The sequence below is a fragment of the Oncorhynchus clarkii genome, chromosome 23, assembly GCF_045791955.1.
Source record: "Oncorhynchus clarkii lewisi isolate Uvic-CL-2024 chromosome 23, UVic_Ocla_1.0, whole genome shotgun sequence".
Classification (NCBI taxonomy): Eukaryota; Metazoa; Chordata; class Actinopteri; order Salmoniformes; family Salmonidae; genus Oncorhynchus; species Oncorhynchus clarkii.
Window position 1 is genome coordinate 29,842,490 of NC_092169.1, and position 23,678 is coordinate 29,866,167.

The 23,678-nt window shown below is 43.2% G+C and overlaps 1 protein-coding gene across 4 annotated transcripts in view; it reads right to left on the reverse strand.

Moving 5' to 3' along the window:
* The window catches only part of LOC139381390 (caskin-2-like), an 81,129-nt gene that overhangs the window by 10,707 nt on the left and 46,744 nt on the right, over window positions 1-23,678 (reverse strand). For all 4 annotated transcript variants that reach the window (XM_071124877.1, XM_071124879.1, XM_071124880.1 and 1 more), the window contains 9 exons: window positions 21,915-22,012; window positions 21,378-21,523; window positions 20,444-20,539; window positions 12,615-12,739; window positions 7,320-7,428; window positions 6,148-6,256; window positions 5,805-5,899; window positions 4,200-4,317; window positions 1,298-1,429 (listed from right to left, as the gene is read on the reverse strand). In XM_071124877.1, the coding sequence (XP_070980978.1) occupies window positions 1,298-1,429; window positions 4,200-4,317; window positions 5,805-5,899; window positions 6,148-6,256; window positions 7,320-7,428; window positions 12,615-12,739; window positions 20,444-20,539; window positions 21,378-21,523; window positions 21,915-22,012 (1,028 nt within the window). The remainder of the gene's footprint in view (window positions 1-1,297; window positions 1,430-4,199; window positions 4,318-5,804; window positions 5,900-6,147; window positions 6,257-7,319; window positions 7,429-12,614; window positions 12,740-20,443; window positions 20,540-21,377; window positions 21,524-21,914; window positions 22,013-23,678) is intronic.

Genomic DNA, 23,678 nt, shown 5'->3' on the forward strand with positions numbered 1-23,678 from the left:
GAAACAATAGGCTACTTTGTTTCCACAAAATTGACTTAGTGGATGGAGAGAAGTAGTAGAGGTCGAGAACATCTGTAAATAACTGTCACCTATTTTAGATTTAGTTTTAGTCTTTATGATTAAAATACATTTTAGTCTTAGTCCCATTTCACCCTTCTTAGTTTTAGTTATTATCAGTTGACTAAAACTCTGGACAATTTTAGTCTAGTTTTAGTCAGTAATTTCTGTCCTATTTTAGGCATTGTAGATTTCACATAAACCTCTAACTTAACTTCCAACATACACATAATAGCTTCCACTTCCTTAGTCACAGCCAGTTTAGTAAATTCATGGTCAGTGATTTTTTTTCTATTAAATAATTAATATTTAGGCCACGTCTAACTTCCATCATGTGCACATTCAGACAGCCTTGTCCAACTAGGCCTCCTATCTCCTTGTATACCTTAGCTGGCAACATTGATATTGTGACAGATAGTAAACAATGCCAGCTATAATTAACCACATACTACAAAGCCTTGGCTACAGGTTAAACAATTTACAGCTCAGATGTTTTCCCCCAATTTACAGCTCAGATGTTTTCCCCCAATTTACAGCTCAGATTTTTTCCCCAATCATAACTGTCATGGGAGTAAATAATATTGGTTTCCTTGAAAAGAGGATAATTTGATCTTTGAAGAAATGCCAGAAGTATTACTGTACTCCTGATTTCCAACAAATAACTAATATTTGTTTTTCCCATAGGAAAAAAGCAACCGCAACTCACGTTTGTGGACGGCGAGAAACCGCATCTGAATGAATAACAAAAAGTAGAGCTTCTGAAGTGATCAAAGCAAAAATAGCCTACATGATAGTAAGATAGAGAGTAAACATGATTGTTTCTAGTTGAGGTTAGTTACAAGTCAAGTGTCCTGGCTTTGCATCAGTTCAAAAGATTTAGGGGTGACTGAAGAGAACACCTGGGAGCTGTGTGGAAGAGCCGCGCAGATCAGCTCAATCAAATCAGATGTAAATTCTGCCAATGAGAGGATTGCATTCAATGATTGACAGATGAAAAGGAGCTTCATGTCAAATGAAATGCACCTTAGTCTCACGTGGAATTATTGTCTCGTCACATTTTCCGTGACTAAAATGAAAAGTAATTTGTAATAGTTAGTGATTTTTCCAGGGCATCTCTTCTCATGATTGTCATAGTTTTAGTCAGGAAAAATTGGTTGTTGAAAAGCATTTTTTGTCATAGTTATTGTTGATGGAATTAACACTGGCGTGTGTGTGTGGGTGTGTGCATGCTTGTGTTTACCTGCGTGGCCATAGTACAAGGTGTAGGAGTCATCAGTCTGGGGGGTAGAGCCAATACTGGTGGGAGGAGCTCTGGACAGGAAGTGCTGCTGCCGTTGGCTTGGCAATGAGACTTGACGTGAGAGAGTACCCCCTGCAGACCAGAAGCAAAACACAACCACAGAGCTTAAAGCGGTGGTATTCAAATTGTATCTGTGGGGACGCCATTTTATTCGCCAGAATTTCTGGTGACCCCAAAACGCCCCAAATCTAATGACAACCTTAAAATCAGCACATTTACATTTTCATCTCTCTTATCAACATGAAAATAAAACAGTAAGTACATTTACTCAAGAAAATAGTATTTTTCAAATTCTTTAAAAAAAGAAATTGTATGTCTCGTAAAATAATTTTGTCGAACGCACAGCAATTCCCCCGCGACCTCACTAAGGATACCACAAGTTTGGATACCACTAGGGGTACCCCGACTTTGAATAACACTGGCTAAATTAAAGGACGGAGAAGGTGTGTGTGTTTGCAACTAGTACACACCGAGGATATGTATCCTGCATTCTATCCTTACAGATTCATAAAACCGCCAAGGCAGCTAAATATATGTATGAATCCCCAAGCTCCTTATGTATAGCTAGCTAGTGAATGAATGTGACAAAATGGTGGTAGCAAAGTGGTTCAGCAGGAGCTTTCATTCCCATAGAGCCATAGAGAGGGCTTTCATATCAGCACTTATGCTGAGGGAGGCTTACCAAGCTCTCAGTGTGTGTGTGTCCACAAAAGCAGCGTGATGCTGACATATCAGCATACACACACACACACACACACACACACACACACACACACACACACACACTCAAAGGCGAACACACGCACATTTCTGACTTCGCCTCTGATAAGTTTGCTCTCGTAGCAAGGACCTGTCAACGACTCTACTGAGCTTTCAACTGGGATTTCCTTTCACACACACACAAACTTGTGCACTCACACTCCTAACGCAGTCTCGGGGGGTTTAGAACTGAGCTGACACTACCCAATCTGGCCCTGCTAATCTGATTAAACGGTGTGTGTGAGTTTGTGAGTCTGCCTCTGTGAGTGTGTGTGTATGTACTGTGTGTGTATGTAATTTCAGAGTTTATTTCAGGACCTCTAGCTCAGTTAGGGCTGCTGTTTGGTATACCGATGGGTATTTACAGCTGTATAGTTGGTGTGGTATTCTATTGTTGAACCAAGCTACAGTGGCAAGAAAAAGTATGTGAATCCTTTGGAAATACCTGGATTTTTTGCATAAATTGGTCATAAAAATTGGATCTGATCTTCATCTAGGTCACAACAATAGACAAACACAGTCTGCTTAAACTAATAACACACAAACAATTATACGTTTTCAGGTCTTTATTGAACACACTGTGTAAACATTCAAAGTGCAGGGTGGAAAAGTATGTGAACCCTTGGACCCTCCTTTGGCAGCAACCAAATGTTTTCTGTAGTTGCGGATCAGACCTGCACAACAGTCAGGAGAAATTTAGGACCATTCCTCTTTACAAAACTTTCAGTTCAGCAATATTCTTGGGATGTCTGGTGTGAACTGCTCTCTTGAGGTCATGCCACATCATCTCAATCGGGTTGAAGTCAGGACTCTGACTGGGCCACTCCAGAAGGCGTATTTTCTTCTGTTGAATCCATTCTGTTGTTGATCTACTTCTGTGTTTTGGGTTGTTGTACTGTTGCATCACCCAACTTCTGTTGAGCTTCAATTGGTGGACAGATAGCCTAACATTCTTCTGCAAAATGTCTTGATAAACTTGGGAATTCATTTTGCCGTCGATGATAGCAAGCTGTCCAGGCCCTGAGGCAGCAAAGCAGCCCTAAACCATGATGCTCTCACCACCATACTTTACAGTTGGGATGAGGTTCTGATGTTGGTGTGCTGGGCCTTTTTTCTCCTGACACATAGTGTTGTGTGTTCCTTCCAAACAACTCAACTGTAGTTTCATCTGTCCACAGAATATTTTGCCAGTAGCGCTGTAGAACATCCAGGTGCACTTCTGCAAACTTCAGACGTGCAGCAATGTTTTTTTTTGGTCCACAGTGGCTTCTTCTGTGGTGTCCTCCCATGAACACCATTCTTGTTTAGTGTTTTACGTATTGTAGACTCGTCAACAGGGCTGTTAGCATGTTCCAGAGATTTCTGTAAGTTTTTAGCTGACACTCTAGGATTCTTCTTAATCTCACTGAGCATTCTGCACTGTGCTCTTGCTGTCATCTTTGCAGGACGGCCACTCCTAGGGAGAGTAGCAACAGTGCTGAACTTTCTCAATTTAGAGACAATTTGTCTTACCGTGGACTGATGAACATCAAGGCTTTTAGAGATACATTTGTAACCCTTTCCAGCTTTATGCAAGTCAACAATTCTTAATATTATGTCTTCTGAGATCTCTTTTGTTCAAGGCATGGTTCACATCAGACAATGCTTCTTGTGAATAGCAAACAAAAAATTTGGAGCGTTTTTTATAGGGCAGCTCTAACCAACATCTCCAATCTCGTGTCATTGATTGGACTCCAGGTTAGCTAACTCTTGACTCCAATTAGCTTTTGGAGTCAGGCCTAAGGGTTCAAATACTTTTTCCAACCTATGAATGTTTAAATGATGTATTTAATATAGTCAAGAAAAATACAATAATTTAGTTTAACCACACTTTGTTGGTGTATTGTTGTGACTTAGACAAAGATCAGATCAAATTTGATGACCAATCAATGCAGAAATCCAGATACTTCCAAAGGGTTCACATACTTTTTCTTGCCACTGTACATGTGAAGGTATGTGTTTGTGGCTGCATACAGGCACGTGAGTGTCTGGTGTATACACTATGGCATGTGTGATTTATGTGTGTGTGTGTGTGTGTGTATACCTGCTCTCCTGCTGATGACCTCCACTACAGACGGAGGGAAGTATCCAATCCGGTCCGTTCCTCTCTGGTTGTCATGAATATAACCTTTCCACCTCCCGTCCATGTGCTGCTCCAACACCTGAAATCAACTATTCATTATTCAGCATTATAGCTGTGCTATTTGTGATTATAAGTGGTTATTGGTCAACTTCTACCCACAGAATGGTTGCGCCACCTGATGTGAGAGCTGTTACATTGAAGTCTAGGTCGTAGTCATTAGTGCACACAGTAGCAAACAGTTTTAGAACGATAACAAGAGTTTCTTATTGACAAGTTCAGGTACTCCCTCCCCATTTCAGTCTGTTTTCTTCTGTTTGTTAAGTGAATACAACCCTGCTTGTGCTGTACACATGAAACCCAACATATGCATAATATCTAGCCTTCTATGCCTAATCTATCTCTATATGAGTAACGGAAATGGGCTTATTAACATTCCAATGAGGGCAGGGTGTGTGTGCAAGCTTTTGTGTGTGTGTACAGGGTTAGAGATGGCTAGGGCAGACAGGGTTGGCACAGGACAGGGTACAGTACACAGCATCCTCACTGTGTATGTGTGCCAGGCCAGCTGAGTGGATCTATGGAAGACATGCCCCAGGGAACACTACAATGGAAGAGCTAACACACACAAACACACACACTTTCTGAGCGAGCACATACACAAACACACACACTTTCTGAGCGAGCACATACACACACACTTTCTGAGCGAGCACATACACAAACACACACACTTTCTGAGCGAGCACATACACAAACACACACAATTTCTGAGCGAGCACATACACAAACACACACACTTTCTGAGCGAGCACATACACAAACACACACACTTTCTGAGCGAGCACATACACAAACACACACACTTTCTGAGCGAGCACATACACAAACACACACACTTTCTGAGCGAGCAAATACACAAACACACACACTTTCTGAGCGAGCACATACACAAACACACGCAATTTCTGAGTGTGTCTTAACAAATGCCCAGAGGGGCCAAAAACAAATATCAGACAGTGTAGCTAGCACACTGAAGGAATGACACACACACATAGCTTGCAAATGGGGATGTCTCAAGCTATGGAATGCACTAACTAATGACAGACTGACAGGAGCGTGTCTTTGCCTGCTAGGTACCTCAGAACAACCTCCAACTCTACTCTAACTTCTTACACGGTGTAGTCAATTAACCCTAGACATACCGCCATCAGAGCAGCATACCTCACACCATAATTACAAACAAACCATTGACAACTTAAGAGTACACCAAATTGCCACAAAACTCCACACCTCACTCCACAAACAAAACGTCCACAATGTACAGACTTACACGCTTAACAGTAGGGTACACCAAATTACCGTCAGACACTTTAAAATACCTCACACCATAACCACAAACCTCTAGAAACAAACTCACAAGTACACAGATTTCCCCCTCACAATGCAGCTACCTCAAGACAGTAGTCCTCCTCATTCAATCTAGTTCTGAAAGCAGCTCAGCCTCCAGGGCAGGAACAAATGTGATTGTTTACTTTTAGGCACGAACACAGATGCACGCTAGTGTACCATAATGAGGTCTCCTGCTCGGAGGTTGAGGGCTGTAGGGTCATGAAGGTTCCAGTAGTCCTTCACCGCTCTCACCTGGAGAGACCCTAATGCTTCTAGAGAGAGAGAGAGATGATAGAGAGAGACGGAGACAGCGAGAGACAGAAAGAGAGAGAGAGAGAGAGGAATTACATATTATAGACCAAATCAGAACAAAGCAATACTCCCAGGGGGATAACGTCTAAAAGCATGAACTGGAGAATGCATAAGAAACAATACACCACCCTGGGGAAATATACACTGGAGCGGTAGGTCCAGAAATCCAAGAGAGTAATATGTAGGAGAGGAGGCCTATCTATCTCACCTCGCAATAGTATCTTGATGTCCTTGCTGGCTGATGTGGTGGTGAACTGGTTAACGTTGTCCAGAGCTGTCTGGTTGTACGTGTTACATAGGTTTACATCAATACCAGCCTGCATGGGCGGGCACACACACAAACACACACACACATCGTTAGTCTCCAAGACACAGCATGCACACACTCCCTAAAAATGATGGGTAGCTGCAGCCCATTATGGTGACTGGAGTATGGGTGAGTGGATGTGTCGAAAGGAGTGGGTGTATGGAAAGCGAATCAGCTAATTGGGCAGATTTGTTGCCATTCAAGACCATGTTGCGTGGCTGATTGGGCTGCATTATGAGTGGATAGAGGCGACCGACGCGCCAGTGTTGTGCCTGCCTTCCTACTGGGTATCACGGTCATGTCGCCAGAGGTAGCTAACATGCCATTTTTTTTCTCTCATATGATTTTATTTCAAATAGGAAAGCAGCCTACACAAGAAATAACTAATATTGATAACCATCTAGATGTCACCTTGATACATACATACAGTCTATTGGTCAATGGGGAGGGCATGAACAGCAACTACACAGCAACAACACCGGGACACACTGGGACACAGTGCCCTTTGCTCCCACTTAACAAGCACTACTGTCTGGCAACGGTAAGCACACACATACAACGCATGAAGCAACAGTACACCCATCATCAATACTTAAATAAAAAAGTAACAACCGTCAGTTTTATGACTGAAAATAGCTCACATTATTTCTTAACTCCTTTGTCTGTGTCATGTTTGGATAAGACAGAAACTGCATCCAGTCTTATGCTTCTTCAGCAGATACCTCAGTGGATGGCACCCTATTCCCTATATACTTGACCTTTATTTTACTAGGCAAATCAGTCAAGAACAAATTCTTATTTTCAATGACAGCCTAGGAACAGTGCCCCCGAACAACTGCCTTGTTCGGGGGCAGAACGACAGATGTTTTACCTTGTCAGCTCAGGGATTTGATCTTGCAACCTTGCAGTTACTAGTCCAACACTGTAACCACTAGGCTACCTGCCGCCCCATATACAGTAGTGCACTTATTTTTTTGTCCAGAGCCTGTTGAATGTAGTGCACTAAATAAGGAATAGGGTGCCATTTGGGATGCATCCAGTAAGGAGATTCAGATGGTAGTGTTAAGTCTTACGTCCAGCAGCAGGTGCACTACTTCCGTCTTGCCATAGAGGGCAGCCTCGTGCAGAGAGGTCCCAGCCTTAGTGGCTCTGTTGATGTCTATACCAGCCTTCAGTAGCAACCTGAAAACGAAATACACACAGACAGGAGGTTTTACACACAACATACATTACTAACAACACACACACACACACACACACACACACACACACACACACACACACACACACACACACACACACGAGCCCAGCTGTAGGAATGCTTAAGGTATCAGATCCAGACAGTTGTGGATGTGGTGGAGGAAATCTGGGTTTACGTCCTAAATGGCAACCTATTCTCTACATAATGCATTACTTTTGACCAGGGCCCATTGCTCTGCACTATGTGGAACATTTGGGACACAGACTGGGAATCTGGGTGTTCCTCTGGGAATGCCTGGCATGGGGAGGGAATGTCAAAGAGATTATCCACAGACTCCCACACCATTGGGAAAATAAGGGAGGGGAGGAGAGGGTAGAGGAGAAAAGAGAAGAGGAGGAGAGGGTAGAGGGGAAGGAGAGGAGGGGAGAGGAGGGGAGAGGAGGGTAGAGGAGGAGATGAGGATAGAGGAGAGGAGTAGAGGAGGGTAGAGGAGGAGAGGGTAGAGGAGAGTAGGGTAGAGGAGAGGAGTAGAGGAGGGTAGAGGAGGGTAGAGGAGAGGAGTAGAGGAGGGTAGAGGAGGGTAGAGGAGAGGAGGGTAGAGTAGAGGAGGGTAGAGGAGGAGAGGGTAGAGGAGGGTAGAGGAGAGGAGTAAAGGAGGGTAGAGGAGGAGAGGGTAGAGGAGAGTAGGGTAGAGGAGAGGAGTAGAGGAGGGTAGAGGAGGGTAGAGGAGAGGAGTAGAGGAGGGTAGAAGAGAGGAGGGTAGAGTAGAGGAGGGTAGAGGAGGAGACGGTATAGGGGAGGAGGGTAGAGGAGAGGAGTAAAGGAGGGTAGAGGAGGAAAGGAGAGTATAGGAGAGGAGGATAGAGGAGAGGAGGGAAAAATAAGAGAGGAAGGATAGAAGAAGAGGAGAGAGAAAGAGGAGGAGGAGAGGGAAGAGCGGAGGTGAGAAGTAGGAAGCAGTGGGAAAAGAGTGGAGGAGAAAAGGAGTGAGGAGATGGAGGAATGAAGAAAGGAGTAAAGAGGAGGAGAGCTGGTTACTCAACATCTTTATAAGAGTATACTAATCAGTATAATAATCAGTATAATAATCACATTGGGCTGAAGTAAAAGAGAAGCTGAAAACAGACTGCAAACGGACTCTTTTCTAAGATCTTCCATCCCTCCATTCACAAAAATAAGCAACCCACACAACTTAAAGTGAGAGGAATCTGTATGAGGAACTAAAGTCTCACAAATGTAGTAGAGAAGGTGCAGAAGTGTGCATCCCAAATGGCACCCTAGTCCCTATATAATGAACTACTTTTGACCAGCGCCTAAAGGGAATACAGTGACAGGTTTTACAAACATGAACCTTTCGACCAAGCTCAAGTCAATAGTGGAAAAGAGACACCCCACTGGGCACAGATGTCAGTTCAACATTAAGTTGAGATTTACGTTTGGCTGAGTTGTCAACTAACGTGAAATTAACCAACAATTTCACCCTATCGTTGGATTGAGGTTAAAAGATGGTAGAAATAAAAGCAAAATTCCCTTAAATTGATGACTTTTTGCAAATCCAATCAATTTTCTAAGTTGATTTAACATCATCAAATACAATGTTTTGGTTGAAAATACGTGGAAACAACATTGATTCAACCAGTTTTTGCCCGGCGGGACTCCTTTGGGTTGGCCTGGGATTCCAGGGCCATTCTTTATTTAATTTCCTCCTACTCTGTCTCTCTCTCTCATATATACACTGCTCAAAAAAATTAAGGGAACACTAAAATAACACATCCTAGATCTGAATGAATGAAATATTCTTATTAAATACTTTTAAAAAGAAATACAAAATCACAAAAATGATCAATGGAAATCAAATGTATCAACCCATGGAGGTCTGGATTTGGAGTCACACTCAAAATGAAAGTGGAAAACCACACTACAGGCTGATCCAACTTTGATGTAATGTCCTTAAAACAAGTCAAAATGGGGCTCAGTAGTGTGTGTGGCCTCCACGTGCCTGTATGACCTCCCTACAACGCCTGGGCATGCTCCTGATGAGGTGGCGGATGGTCTCCTGAGGGATCTCCTCCCAGACCTGGACAGTCTGTGGTGCAACGTGGCGTTGGTGGATGGAGCGAGACATGATGTCCCAGATGTGCTCAATTGGATTCAGGTCTGGGGAATGGGCGGGCCAGTCCATAGCATCAATGCCTTCCTCTTGCAGGAACTGCTGACACACTCCAGCCACATGAGGTCTAGCATTGTCTTGGATTAGGAGGAACCCAGAGCCAACCGCACCAGCATATGGTCTCACAAGGGGTCTGAGGATCTCATCTCAGTACCTAATGGTAGTCAGGCTACCTCTGGCGAGCACATGGATGGCTCTGCGGCCCCCCAAAGAAATGCCACCCCACACCATGACTGACCCACCGCCAAACCGGTCATGCTGGAAGATGTTGCAGGCAGCAGAACGTTCTCCACGGCGTCTCCAGACTGTCACGTCTGTCACATGTGCTCAGTGTGAACCTGCTTTCATCTGTGAAGAGCACAGGGCGCCAGTGGCGAATTTGCCAATCTTGGTGTTCTCTGGCAAATGCCAAACGTCCTGCACGGTGTTGGGCTGTAAACACAACCCCCACCTGTGGACGTCGGGCCCTCATATACCACCCTCGTGGAGTCTGTTTCTGACCGTTTGAGCAGACACATGCACATTTGTGGCCTGCTGGAGGTCATTTTGCAGGGCTCTGGCAGTGCTCCTCCTGCTCCTCCTTGCACAAAGGCGGAGGTAGCGGTCCTGCTGCTGGGTTGTTGCCCTCCTACGGCCTCCTCCACGTTTCCTGCTGACAGACACAGCAAACCTTCTTGCCACAGCTCGCATTGATGTTCCATCCTGGATGAGCTGCACTACCTGAGCCACTTGTGTGGGTTGTAGACTCCGTCTCATGTTACCACTAGAGTGAAAGCACCGACAGCATTCAAAAGTGACCAAAACATCAGCCAGGAAGCATAGGAACTGAGAAGTGGTCTGTGGTTATCACCTGCAGAACCAATCCTTTATTGGGGGTGTCTTGATAATTGCCTATAATTTCCACCTGTTGTCTATTCCATTTGCACAACAGCATGTGAAATTTATTGTCAATCAGTGTTGCTTCCTAAGTGGACAGTTTGATTTCACAGAAGTGTGATTGACTTGGAGTTACATTGTGTTGTTTAAGTGTTCCCTTAATTTTTTTGAGCAGTGTATATATATATATATATATATATATAGAGAGAGACATATATATATATATATATATATATATATATATATATATATATATATAAAGATATAATATATATAATTAAGTACCGTGTTAATGAACAGTCCAGCAGGCTTCAGCTGTGTAGCTGAGTGATCATAGGGTCCAACGCAATAGATGAAACAGGGAGCTGTTCGGTAGTCGATTACTGCGCTAGGTGAGCAGGAGACGCAGCGTTCAGGAAGCTAGCGGGCCGTGGCTAGCAGATGGATCATCACCGACGCAGAGGCCGGTTGACAGCACATAGGCCGAATTATGTCAGCAGACCAGTCTTGATTGATCGGCGGGGCTCCGTGTCGACGAAGGGTCCAGGCCAATTGGCAAGAAAGGTATTATAGTTGGTGTACTTCGTTTGCTAGCCGGGAGATGGGCCTAGCTCGAGGCTAACTGGTGAATACTTTTAGACAAGGGCGTTAGCCACAATAGCCACTCGGTAGCAGCTAGCTAGCTGCAAAGATCCGGTGTAATGGTCCAGAGCTTACAAAAGGAATCCGGTGATGTAGTGGAAAGAAAAGCAGTCCGATATGCTCAGGGCTGATTTTGCGCTGTGCAGACTGGCAGGTATTATCCGGGCTAAAGCGGCTGGCATCCGAGCTAAAGGTAAAGACCGCTAGCAGTGGCTAACAATTACTAAATAACTAGTAACTAATTAGCAGGCTAGCTTCTGATGGAGGTTCCAATTATAAGGTCTAAGAAATAGCAGTTTCGTGTAACATTGGGTGAGGCGGGTTGCAGGAAGGTATATTTAATTCGAAAATGGAAAAGAGATTGAAATATAATGAAATGTATACAAAAAACAACAAAAAAGACTGATTATTTACATGGGACAAAAAAACAAACACTTATTACTGCTGCGCCATCTTTGGGGGGGGGGGGGAATTATGTCTCTCTCTCTCTCTCTCTCTATATACATATATATATATATACAGTGCCTTGCGAAAGTATTCGGCCCCCTTGAACTTTGCGACCTTTTGCCACATTTCAGGCTTCAGACATAAAGATATAAAACTGTATTTTTTTGTGAAGAATCAACAACAAGTGGGACACAATCATGAAGTGCAACGACATTTATTGGATATTTCAAACTTTTTTAACAAATCAAAAACTGAAAAATTGGGCGTGCAAAATTATTCAGCCCCCTTAAGTTAATACTTTGTAGCGCCACCTTTTGCTGCGATTACAGCTGTAAGTCGCTTGGGGTATGTCTCTATCAGTTTTGCACATCGAGAGACTGACATTTTTTCCCATTCCTCCTTGCAAAACAGCTCAAGCTCAGTGAGGTTGGATGGAGAGCATTTGTGAACAGCAGTTTTCAGTTCTTTCCACAGATTCTCGATTGGATTCAGGTCTGGACTTTGACTTGGCCATTCTAACACCTGGATATGTTTATTTTTTAACCATTCCATTGTAGATTTTGCTTTATGTTTGGATCATTGTCTTGTTGGAAGACAAATCTCCGTCCCAGTCTCAGGTCTTTTGCAGACTCCATCAGGTTTTCTTCCAGAATGGTCCTGTATTTGGCTCCATCCATCTTCCCATCAATTTTAACCATCTTCCCACTTCATGATTGTGTCCCACTTGTTGTTGATTCTTCACAAAAAAATACAGTTTTATATCTTTATGTTTGAAGCCTGAAATGTGGCAAAAGGTCGCAAAGTTCAAGGGGGCCGAATACTTTCGCAAGGCACTGTATATAGCAGAATGTGTAACACGGATGGAGGGAACCCCATAACCTCCTGGGAATGTGGTGATTTAAGTAGGAAGGGAATCATTAGCAGCATGTAAGAGACCCTGGAGGTTATGGGGTTCGAGGGTGGATATCCCATTTACGCAATGTCAACACACACATGCACACACACACGGTCAAGGACAGCTACTCCTCTCACCTGATGATGTCTTTGTGTCCATTGCGAGCGGCCAGGTGAAGGGGTGTGTTGGAGGAGGTAGAGTCTAGACCCTCCCCCTCCAACAGAGCTACCACCATGTTACTGCTCAATAACAACTGAGCCACCTGAGAGAAAGAGAATGAGGGAGAGAGAGACAGACAGAGTGAGACAAAGAGAGACAGAGCAAGACAGAAAGACACAGAGAGAGAGAAAGGGAGAGAGAGTGAGAGACAAGAGAGAGAGAGAAGATTGTAGAGATATAGAAGAGGTGAAGTGTAAAGGAGCCAAAGAGAGAGATGGAAGGATGGAGAAAGAGAGACATTAAACAGAGACAGAGATAAGCTTAGTATCAGTGAAAGTCTAAATGGATACCTTTCATTTGTGTATTCCAGTGGTGGAAAAAGTACCCAATTGCCATAAAATAAAAGTAAAAGTGAAAGTCACTCAGTAATATAAGAGTACATATAACTGCTAATAAACTCAGCAAAAAAAGAAATGTCTCTTTTTCAGGACCCAGTCTTTCAAATATAATTCGTAAAAATCCAAATAACTTTACAGATCTTCATTGTAAAGGGCTTAAACACTGTTTCCCATGCTTTTATAATGAACCATAAACCATTTCCCAGGCGTTTCTACTGACTCTGAAAAACACCAAAAGGAAGATGCCCATGGTCCCTGCTCATCTGTGTGAACGTGCCTTAGGCATGCTGCAAGGAGGCATGAGGACTGCAGATTTGGCCAGGGCAATAAATTGCAATGTCCGTACTGTGAGACACCTAAGACAGCGCTACAGGGAGACAGGACGGACAGCTGATCGTCCTCACAGTGGCAGACCACGTGTAACAACACCTGCACAGGATCGGTACATCCAAACATCACACCTGCAGGACAGGTACAGGATGGCAACAACAACTGCCGGAGTTACACCAGGAACGCACAATCCCTCCATCAGTACTCAGACTGTCCGCAATAGGCTGAGAGAGGCTGGACTGAGGGCTTGTAGGCCTGTTGTAAGGCAGGTCCTCACTAGACATCACCGGCAACAACGTTGCCTATGGGCACAAACCCATCGTCGCTGGACCAGACAGGACTGGCAAAAAGTGCTCTTCACTGATGAGTGGGTTTGTCTCACCAGGGGTGATGGTCGGATTTGCGTTTATCATCGAAGGAATGAGCGTTACACCGAGGCCTGTACTCTGGAGCGGGATTGATTTGGAGGTGGAGGGTCCGTTATGGTCTGAGGCGGTGTGTCACAGCATCATCAGACTGAGCTTGTCATTGCAGGATATCTAAACTCTGTGCTTTACAGGGAAGACATCCTCCTCCCTCATGTGGTACCCTTCCTGCAGTCTCATCCTGACATGACCCTCCAGCATGACAATGCAGAGCCCAGATCTCAATCCCATTGAGCACGTCTCGGGACCTGTTGGATCGGAGGGTGAGGGCTATGGCCATTCCCCCCAGAATGTCCGGGAACTTGCAGGTGTCTTGGTGGAAGAGTGGAGTAGCATCTCACAGCAAGAATTGGCAAATCTGGTGCAGTCCATGAGGAGGAGATGCACTGCAGTACAGCTGGTGGCCAAACCAGATACTGACTGTTACTTTTGATTTTGACCCCCCCTTTGTTCAGGGACACATTATTACATTTCTGTTAGCCACATGTCTGTGGAACTTGTTCAGTTTATGTCTCAGTTGTTGAATCTTGTTATGTTCATACAAATATTTACACATGTTAAGTTTGCTAAAAAGAAACGCAGTTGACAGTGAGAGGACGTTTCTTTTTTTGCTGAGTTTATTTACTTAAGTATCAAAAGTAAAAGTATAAATAATTTCACATTCTTTATATTAAGAAAACCAAACTGCACAAATTCCTTGTTATTTAAATTTACGGATAGCGAGGGGCACATTCCAACACTCAGACTTCATTCCCAAACGAAGCGTGTGTTTAGTGAGTCCATCAGATCAGAGGCAGTAGGGGTGACCAGGGAGGTTCTCTTGATAAGTGTGTGAACTGGACCATTTTCCTGTCCTGCTAAGCATTCGAAATATAACGAGTACTTTTGGTTATCAGGGATGTATGGAGTAAAATGTACATTGTTTTCTTAAGGAATGTTGTGAAGTAAAAGTTGTCAAAAATATCATTAGTAAAGTACAGATACCCCCACAAAACGACTTAAGTAGTACTTTAAAGTATTTTTACTTAAATACTTTACACCACTTGTGTATTCCATACATGTACATTTTATGGGGCCACCTAAGTGCACATAAAACCTGCCTAGCAACTGTCCATGCGCTGGGTGTCTAAAGATACCCCTATTACCGTAACAAAGACGCTTACTGAGAGGGGGAGAAGGAGAGGGAAAGGGGGAAAAGAGAGAGAGACTACAGTAATAAAGACCTTAACTGACTCAGCGTTACAGCCTAAAGCCTGTTGTTATGCTATTCACAGGGCCAGAAGATTACTGACGTGTCTGTCTGTCTTGCGTGCGTGCGTGTGTAAATTCAACTTTGGCTAAACTTAAAAAACGAAAAAAACAAAAAAACAGGGACAACTGTGACAGAGAAACATACTGCACTGCACAATTTATCTCACTCGTGTGTGTGTGTGTGTACGCCTGTGTGCATGCATCGGTGTGTGTGTTTGTGTGAGAGAGTGTGTATGTGCGTGCGTGTATGCGCGTTTGTGTGTGCCTGTCCGGGGAGCAGAACCGAAACCCATTTCCCTTTAGCTGAAACAGGCTTATTTTAGCTGCTAGTTCATTTTAGCTGCTAGTTCATTTTAGCTGGTAATTCATCTAAGCTATGTGAGATGTTTGACATTGGCCTACCCCCTCTATCCATCACACACCCTCTATCCCTCTACCCCCTCTATCCATCACACACCCTCTATCCCTCTACCCCCTCTATCCCTCTACCCCCTCTATCCATCACACACCCTCTATCTCTCTACCCCCTCTATCCATCACACACCCTCTATCCCTCTACCCCCTCTATCCCTCTACCCCCTCTATCCATCACACACCCTCTATCCCTCTACCCCCTCTATCCCTCTACCCCCTCTATCCCCTCTAACCCCCCACACACCCTCTGTGAGACATGGACAAATACACACACACTATCACCACTTACACTGGCCTTTGATCATTGTAATGTCTATGGGATGTGCATGTTAAGTGTGGGTTAAACAGGGAGGTATTGTGGCATATACACTGCTCAAAAAAATAAAGGGAACACTTAAACAACACAATGTAACTCCAAGTCAATCACACTTCTGTGAAATTAAACTGTCCACTTAGGAAGCAACACTGATTGACAATATATTTCACATGCTGTTGTGCAAATGGAATAGACAACAGGTGGAAATTATAGGCAATTAGCAAGACACCCCCAATAAAGGAGTGGTTCTGAAGGTGGTGACCACAGACCACTTCTCAGTTCCTATGCTTCCTGGCTGATGTTTTGGTCACTTTTGAATGCTGGCGGTGCTTTCACTCTAGTGGTAGCATGAGACGGAGTCTACAACCCACATAAGTGGCTCAGGTAGTGCAGCTCATCCAGGATGGCACATCAATGCAAGCTGCATCCACCAACGCCTCGTTGCACCACAGACTGTCTAGGAGTTGGCGGGTGCTTTAGTCCAGGTCTGGGAGGAGATCCCTCAGGAGACCATCCGCCACCACATTAGGAGCATGCCCAGGTGTTATATGGAGGTCATACAGGCACGTGGAGGCCACACACACTACTGAGCCTCATTTTGACTTGTTTTAAGGACATTACATCAAAGTTGGATCAGCCTGTAGTGTGACGAGTGTGACTCCAAATCCAGACCTCCATGGGTTGATAAATTTGATTTTCATTGATAATTTTTGTGTGATTTTGTTGTCAGCACATTCAACTATGTAAAGAAAAAAGTATTTAATAAGAATATTTCATTCATTCAGATCTAGGATGTGTTATTTTAGTGTTCCCTTAATTTTTTGAGCAGTGTATATCTACAGTTTATTACAGTTTTTCTCAATCGCGTACACACATTTTTTGGAACAACATTTTCAATTTTCAAAACAGAGTTCACAAGACACAGAAGTCTGTGGCCTTTTGCAAAACAAAATGCGTTTTCAAAATGTAGTTGCCTTCTCAAATATATACATTCATCAAAACTATATTATACCGTCACAATACATTCATCAAAACTATATTATATCGTCATAATACATTCATCAAAACTATATTATACCGTCATAATAGATGCATCACAACTATATTATACCGTCATAATAGATTCATCAAAACTATATTATACCATCATAATAGATGCATCAAAACTATATTATACCGTCATAATAGATTCATCAAAACTATATTATACCGTCATAATAGATGCATCACAACTATATTATACCGTCATAATAGATTCATCAAAACTATATTATACCGTCATAATAGATTCATCAAAACTATATTATACCATCATAATAGATTCATCAAAACTATATTATACAGTCATAATAGATGCATCAAAACTATATTATATCGTCATAATAGATTCATCAAAACTATATTATACCGTCATAATAGATTCATCAAAACTATATTATACCATCATAATAGATGCATCAAAACTATATTATACCGTCATAATGGATGCATCAAAACTATATTATACCGTCATAATAGATTCATCAAAACTATATTATACCGTCATAATAGATTCATCAAAACTATATTATACCGTCATAATAGATGCATCAAAACTATATTATAACTGCCTGCCAAAAGATTAACGCAACCTTTTTTATTTATTTTTTAAAATCTACTTTTACCCAGTAGATCAATACATTTTCTAAACGGTCACCAAATCATGATGATCAAAATTGGAAGTACATCTATCCAAAGCTGCAGAATTATGGGAAATTACTCTCATTTTTTGCATATCTCACTAAACAAATTTAATACACATCCAATCAAATATTATTCCAATAAAAAAATAAGCACATTGTGAGCAGGGTTCATTTAGGATTCATTAATCACAATCCAATTCCATGTATTCAATACAAAGGCTGGTTTGCTCATCATTTTGTAGACATTCCATTGGCACAAGGAGACGCTATCCACAACAGAAATAAGGAAAGGTGAATACAATGGAGGAACACAACTGACATGAATGTATAGGCCTCAATCCACACCAAAGCAAAGCTCTGTAATGGAATGTTGATGATGACTTAGAAGTAAACCAAAGTTACATAAAATAAACCAATTTTATTCTCTGCATCTCTGCATGTCCGGACTATTGTAAAAAATCGGAAAAATTAGACGGTCCCCATTGCCTAGAGATCTTTCCTGGCTACCCCTACCCCGGTCAACAGCTCTGCACCCCCACATCAACTTGCCAAAGCCTCCCCCATTTCTACTTCACACAAATCCAGACAGCTGATGTTCTGAAAGAGCTGCAATATCTGGATCCCTACAAATCAGCTGGGCTAGACAATCTGGACCCTCTCTTTCTAAAACTTTCCAACGCAATTGTTGCAACCCCTATTACTAGCCAGTTCAACCTCTCTTTCGTATTGTCTGAGATCCCTAAAGATTGGAAAGATGCCGCGGTCATCCCCCTCTTCAAAGGGGGTGACACTCTAGACCCAAACTGTTACAGACCTATATCTATCTTACCCTGCCTATCTAAAGTCTTCAAAAGCCAAGTTAACAAACAGATCACTGACCATTTAGAATCCCATCGTACCTTCTCCGCTATGCAATCTTTTTTTCCGAGCTGGTCATGGGTGCACCTCAGCCACGCTCAAGGTGAAGGTACGAAGGTACGGTGGGATTCGAAATGGTCGGTGATCTGTTTGTTAACTTGGCTTTAGTTGGTTCACCAACTACTTCTCAGATAGAGTTCAGTGTGTCAAATTGGAGGGCCTGTTGTCCGGACCTCTGGCAGTCTCTATGGGGGTGCCACAGGGTTCAATTCTCGGGCCGACTCTTTTCTCTGTATACATCAATGATGTTGGTGATTCTCTGCTCCACCTCTACACAGACGACACCATTCTGTATACATCTGTCTCTTCTTTGGACACTGTGTTAACTAACCTCCAGACAAGCTTCAACGCCATACAACACTCCTTCCGTGGCCTCAACAGCTCTAAAATGCAAGCAAAACTAAATACATGCTCTTCAACTGATCATTGCCTGCACCCGCTTGTCTAGCATCAGTACTCTGGACGGTATTGACATAGAATATGTGGACAACTACAAATACCTAGATGTCTGGTTAGACTGTAAAGATGTCTGGTTAGACTGTAAACTCTTCTTCCAGACTCACAGTAAGCATCTCCAATCCAAAATTAAATATAGAATTGGCTTCCTATTTTGCAACAAAGCATCCTTCACTCATGCTGCCAAACATACCCTCGTAAAACGGACTATTCTACCGATCCTTGACTTTGGCGATGTCATCTACAAAATAGCCTCCAACACTCTACTCAGCATATTGGATGCAGTCTATCACAGTGCCATCCGTTTTGTCACCAAAGCCCCATATACTACCTACCACTGTGACCTGTACGCTCTCGTTGGCTGGTCCTCACTTCATTTTCGTTGCCAAACCCACTGGCTACAGGTTATCTACAAGTCACTGCTATGTAAAGCCCCACCTTATCTCAGCTCACTGGCCACCATAGCAGCGCCCACCCGTAGCACGTGCTCCAGCAGGTATATTTCACTGGTCACCCCCAAAGCCAACTTATACTTTGGCCGCCTTTCCTTCCAGTTCTCTGCTACCAATGACCGGAACGAATTGCAAAAATCACTGAAGCTGGAGACTTATATCTCCCTCACTAACTTTAAGCATCAGCTGTCAGAGCAGCTTACCGATCATTGCACTTGTACATAGCACATCTGTAAATAGCCCACCCAACTACCTCATCCCCATATTGTTATTCTTTGTTTGCTCCTTTGCACCCTAGTATCTCTACTTGCACATTCATTTCTGCACATCTATCACTCCAGTGTTTAATTGCTAAATTGTAATTATTTCGCCACTATGGCATATTCATTGCCTTACCTCCCTAATCTTACTACATTTGCACACGCTGTATATAGATTTTTCTATTGTGTTATTGACTGTACGTTTGTTTATCCCATGTGTAACTCTGGGTTATTTGTGTCGCACTGCTTTGCTCTATCTTGGCTAGGTCACAGTTGTAAATGAGAACTTGTCCTCAACTGGCCTACCTGGTTAAATAAAGGTAAAATAAAAATAAATTGTACTTGGTATGATACTGATGGGATGCTTTAGAATTTCATGCAGTAGTATTTACTGATTGCCGGAAACAGTGAATACTATTGCACACATTTCTCTTCTGATGAAAATAACGTGTTAATATTCTGTGAACATAACACTTAACAGTGCATTTTGTAGTCACTGGTGACATTTGTATTTAATGTTTTTCAAAATGTGGTCTAAGATATGCAAGTCAGATACAAGGGCAAGAAAAGGATCTGAAGTTCTGTAAATGTATTTGAACATTTGATCATTGCTGTTCTGCTATAGATATGTTTCAACAGATCCAAAAAGTGCTTGTACGCGATTGAGAAAAACTGTAACTAGCATATAAGAAAATATGTCCTTTAGTGAAGGCGGGTGGGTGGAGATGTAGGAGGAACATTATCTAACACATGAAAACCATGAGTTAGGTGTGTTTGATACCTTTCCATACTATCCATTCCATTCATTGCAATGAGTCCGTCCTCCTACATCTCTACCCACCAGCCTCCTCTGCCACACACACATATGCTTACCATAAAATACACAAACACACTCACTGACTCACCTTGAGTCTGCCAAACTCGCAGGCCAGGTCCAGAGGGGTCTTGTTGGCTTTGTTCAACAGACATGGATTAGACTGGTGCTGGAGTAACATCTCAGACTGATGGAGAGAGTGGGGAGGAGAGAGAGAGAGAGAGAGAGAGAGAGAGAGAGAGGAGGTAAATAAACATAACATTCTGACATTTCATCACCACAGCAAGCAGAGAGAGGCATCAGGATCTTAGCTCAGGGCTAAAGAAGTAGTCCTAACAGGGCTTCCATTACTAGGGTCAGTAAATTCCCTGGTTTTCCCGAAATCCCGGTTGGAGGATTCCCGGAATCAGGAGGGAATAAGCAGGAAATCCAGATTCCTCCAACCAAGACTTTTATAGAAAATTCTTGTAATTTTGCGACCCTATCCATTACAGAGAAATACCTCTGGCTTTGTTAATGTTCCTGCTTTGTCCACACACAATACAATACAATACCATACCTCAGTAGTCTCCATGACCAGTTATGCTGCTGCGTGTATGTTTGTGCGTTTCGTGTGTGTGTGCATGTGTGTGGGTGCGTGTTCGTGTGTGTGTGAACACACCTCTCAGGTAGACTCCCTACTTGTGTATTAAAGACACCCAATACACATATTCCTCCTTCCTCCCATTAGTCTCAATATTTCACCCAGGGAACCCACTGCTGACCTGATCATGTCATGTAGTTACTATAGAGCCCTCTCTTTTCACTCAACCTAACACCTAACGTACACAATCTGTGTCACACTGTCACACCTGAAAACACTATATACACACTGATACTGAGTGAAGGTGTGTGTGGTGAGGCCTCTTACCAGTGTGCAATCCTTCCAAATATTGAACCATGTCTCTGAGTTGATAAGGGTCAATTGTGTGTGTGTGTGCGTGCATGTGTCTGTCTGCATTTGTGTGTTCATTGTGTGTACTCACCACCTGGTAGTGTCCATACTGTGCAGACAGGTGTAGAGGTATCTGTCCGTCTTGTGACGGTGTGTTAACTGATGCTCCAGCTCTTAGTAGCAGCAACACAGAGTCAGCTTTACCCTGCCACGCTGCATAGTGGAGCGGACGCATACCTAGAGAGAGAGACAGAGACAGAGAGACAGAGAGAGACAGAAGTAGGGAGGGAGAGAGAGAGAGAGGTAGGGAGGGAGGCAGAGAGGAGATGGAAGAAGAGAGAGAAATAAAAATAGTAAAAAAAGAACAAGAGAAGGTTAGAAGGTTGAAAAGAGATAGACAGAGGGGAGTCCAACAAGAATCCCATGAAAGCTCATGAAGGAGTCAAACAATGTAAGGTGTAATCCAGGACTGGCTTTTGTTCTGTTTGCCAAAACAAGTGGCAGAGTGACCGCTTTGGAGTGTTTTCGAATCCCAGATTGCCCCTTTAATGACTTGTGCTGTTGTATTACCTGTTAATAACTGTTCATAAGTGTTTATACCTACTTATAAGAGCTTATAACTTCTCACCATTGGTGTCTTTGATGTCCACAGTGGCTTGAGCCTCCAGTAGTAGAGACAGCAGTTCAGTGGTGCCCGTTAGAGCTGCATGGTGTAATGCTGAAAACCTGGGGAAGAGAGAGAGATAAAGAGAGGTGGGGGGTAGAGACGGGGAGAGGGACAGAGAGAGAGAGAGAGATGGAGCATTAATATTGTTCCATCCACTCTGTTGTTACTACTACAGTAATTGTCTAGAAATATTCTGGAAGCGTGTGCAGCCTCCATACTCCAAACAGACTCTATATTTCCAGTACTGTCCAACAGTGCCTGGTGTAAGGAGTCCTTCCCCTCTTAGGTAGTTGTGGAGGTTTTCCAGGGTGAATTGAGTCTGCCATAGTCTGGACAGAGAGACTATAAATCTACCTGATGACTTTACAGGAGGTGAGCCTTCATCAGAACACACTAGCAGACGATGGCAGGATGGTGTGTGTGTGCGTGTGTGTTTGTTTGTGTGTGTGTGTCAGGGGGCAGTATATCCCACGAGGGACAAATTAAATGCATAAATTTGGGCCCTTCATTCCTGGAGAGCAGGGTGTTCTAGACAACAGTCGACTGTTGAATTACTGCCAGCCATGGAACACAGACACCTCCACTGTTCCAGCTCCAACCTTAAACCAAGGACCTGGGTCCAAACATAGCCATCTATACAGGGTACAAACTCTGACCAATGTGCGTCCCAAATGGCAACCTATTCCCTATGTGGGCCCTGGTCAAAAGTAGTGCTCCATTCAGGTAATAGGGTGCCATTTAAGATGCCACCCAAGAACCACAACATCCCTATCAATTTACTATCAATAAGCTGGGAGGAAAATGTATTTGGTTTTTAGTATTTAAACTCAAGTATGGGAGAGTACTATGAAATGTGCTTGTGCATAGGTATGTGTGTGTGTCAGGGGACTGGGTTCAGTGCTGGTTCACTGAATACCTGGAGTATCAAGGACAGTAATACAGCACTCACTCAGAGCTGTCTTTCTAAAATACAAGTCATTAGAAGACGCTTTTATGCAAAGCGATTTACAGTCATACATTTTACGTACAGGTGGTCCCGGGAATCAAACCCCACTATTCTGGCATTGCAAGTGCCATGCTCTGCCAACTGAGCTACAGAAGACCACGCACACAAGCTCTGATTATTTCATATCCACTTAAAAAACTATATTCTGTGAATCTGTGACGATGGTTGGGAATGGGATCCAGTCATGTAAGGTCTGAGTGTGTATGGCTGCATCCCAAATGGCATCCTATTCCCCTAGGGGTCCTGGTGAGAAATAGGACCCTACATAGGGAACCATTTAGGATGAAGCCTGAGTGTGTGTATCACTATCTGACTGCTGATTTCCAGACTTGAAGGCACAATGTTTTGACCTGCCGGGTATTTAGTCAGATACACATCCATCCATCAATCCAACTATGTCTCATCTGTCTGTTTTCACTCCTTTATTTATTTCTTTACAACCTTGTGTATCTCTCACTCCAACTTTCACTTTTACTTGAGTCCTTTTCTGTTAAGGTATCTTTACTTTAACTCAAGTATGACAATTGGGTACTTTTTCCACCACTGGAATACACAAAGGAAAGGTATCCATTTAGACTTTCACTGATACTAAGCGTATCTCTCTCTCTGTTTAATGTCTCTCTTTCTCCATCCTTCTATCTCTCTCTTTGGCTCCTTTACACTTTCTCTCTCTCTCTGTCCCCCCCCCCCCCCCCCCCCCCTCCCCCCTCCCCTCCCTC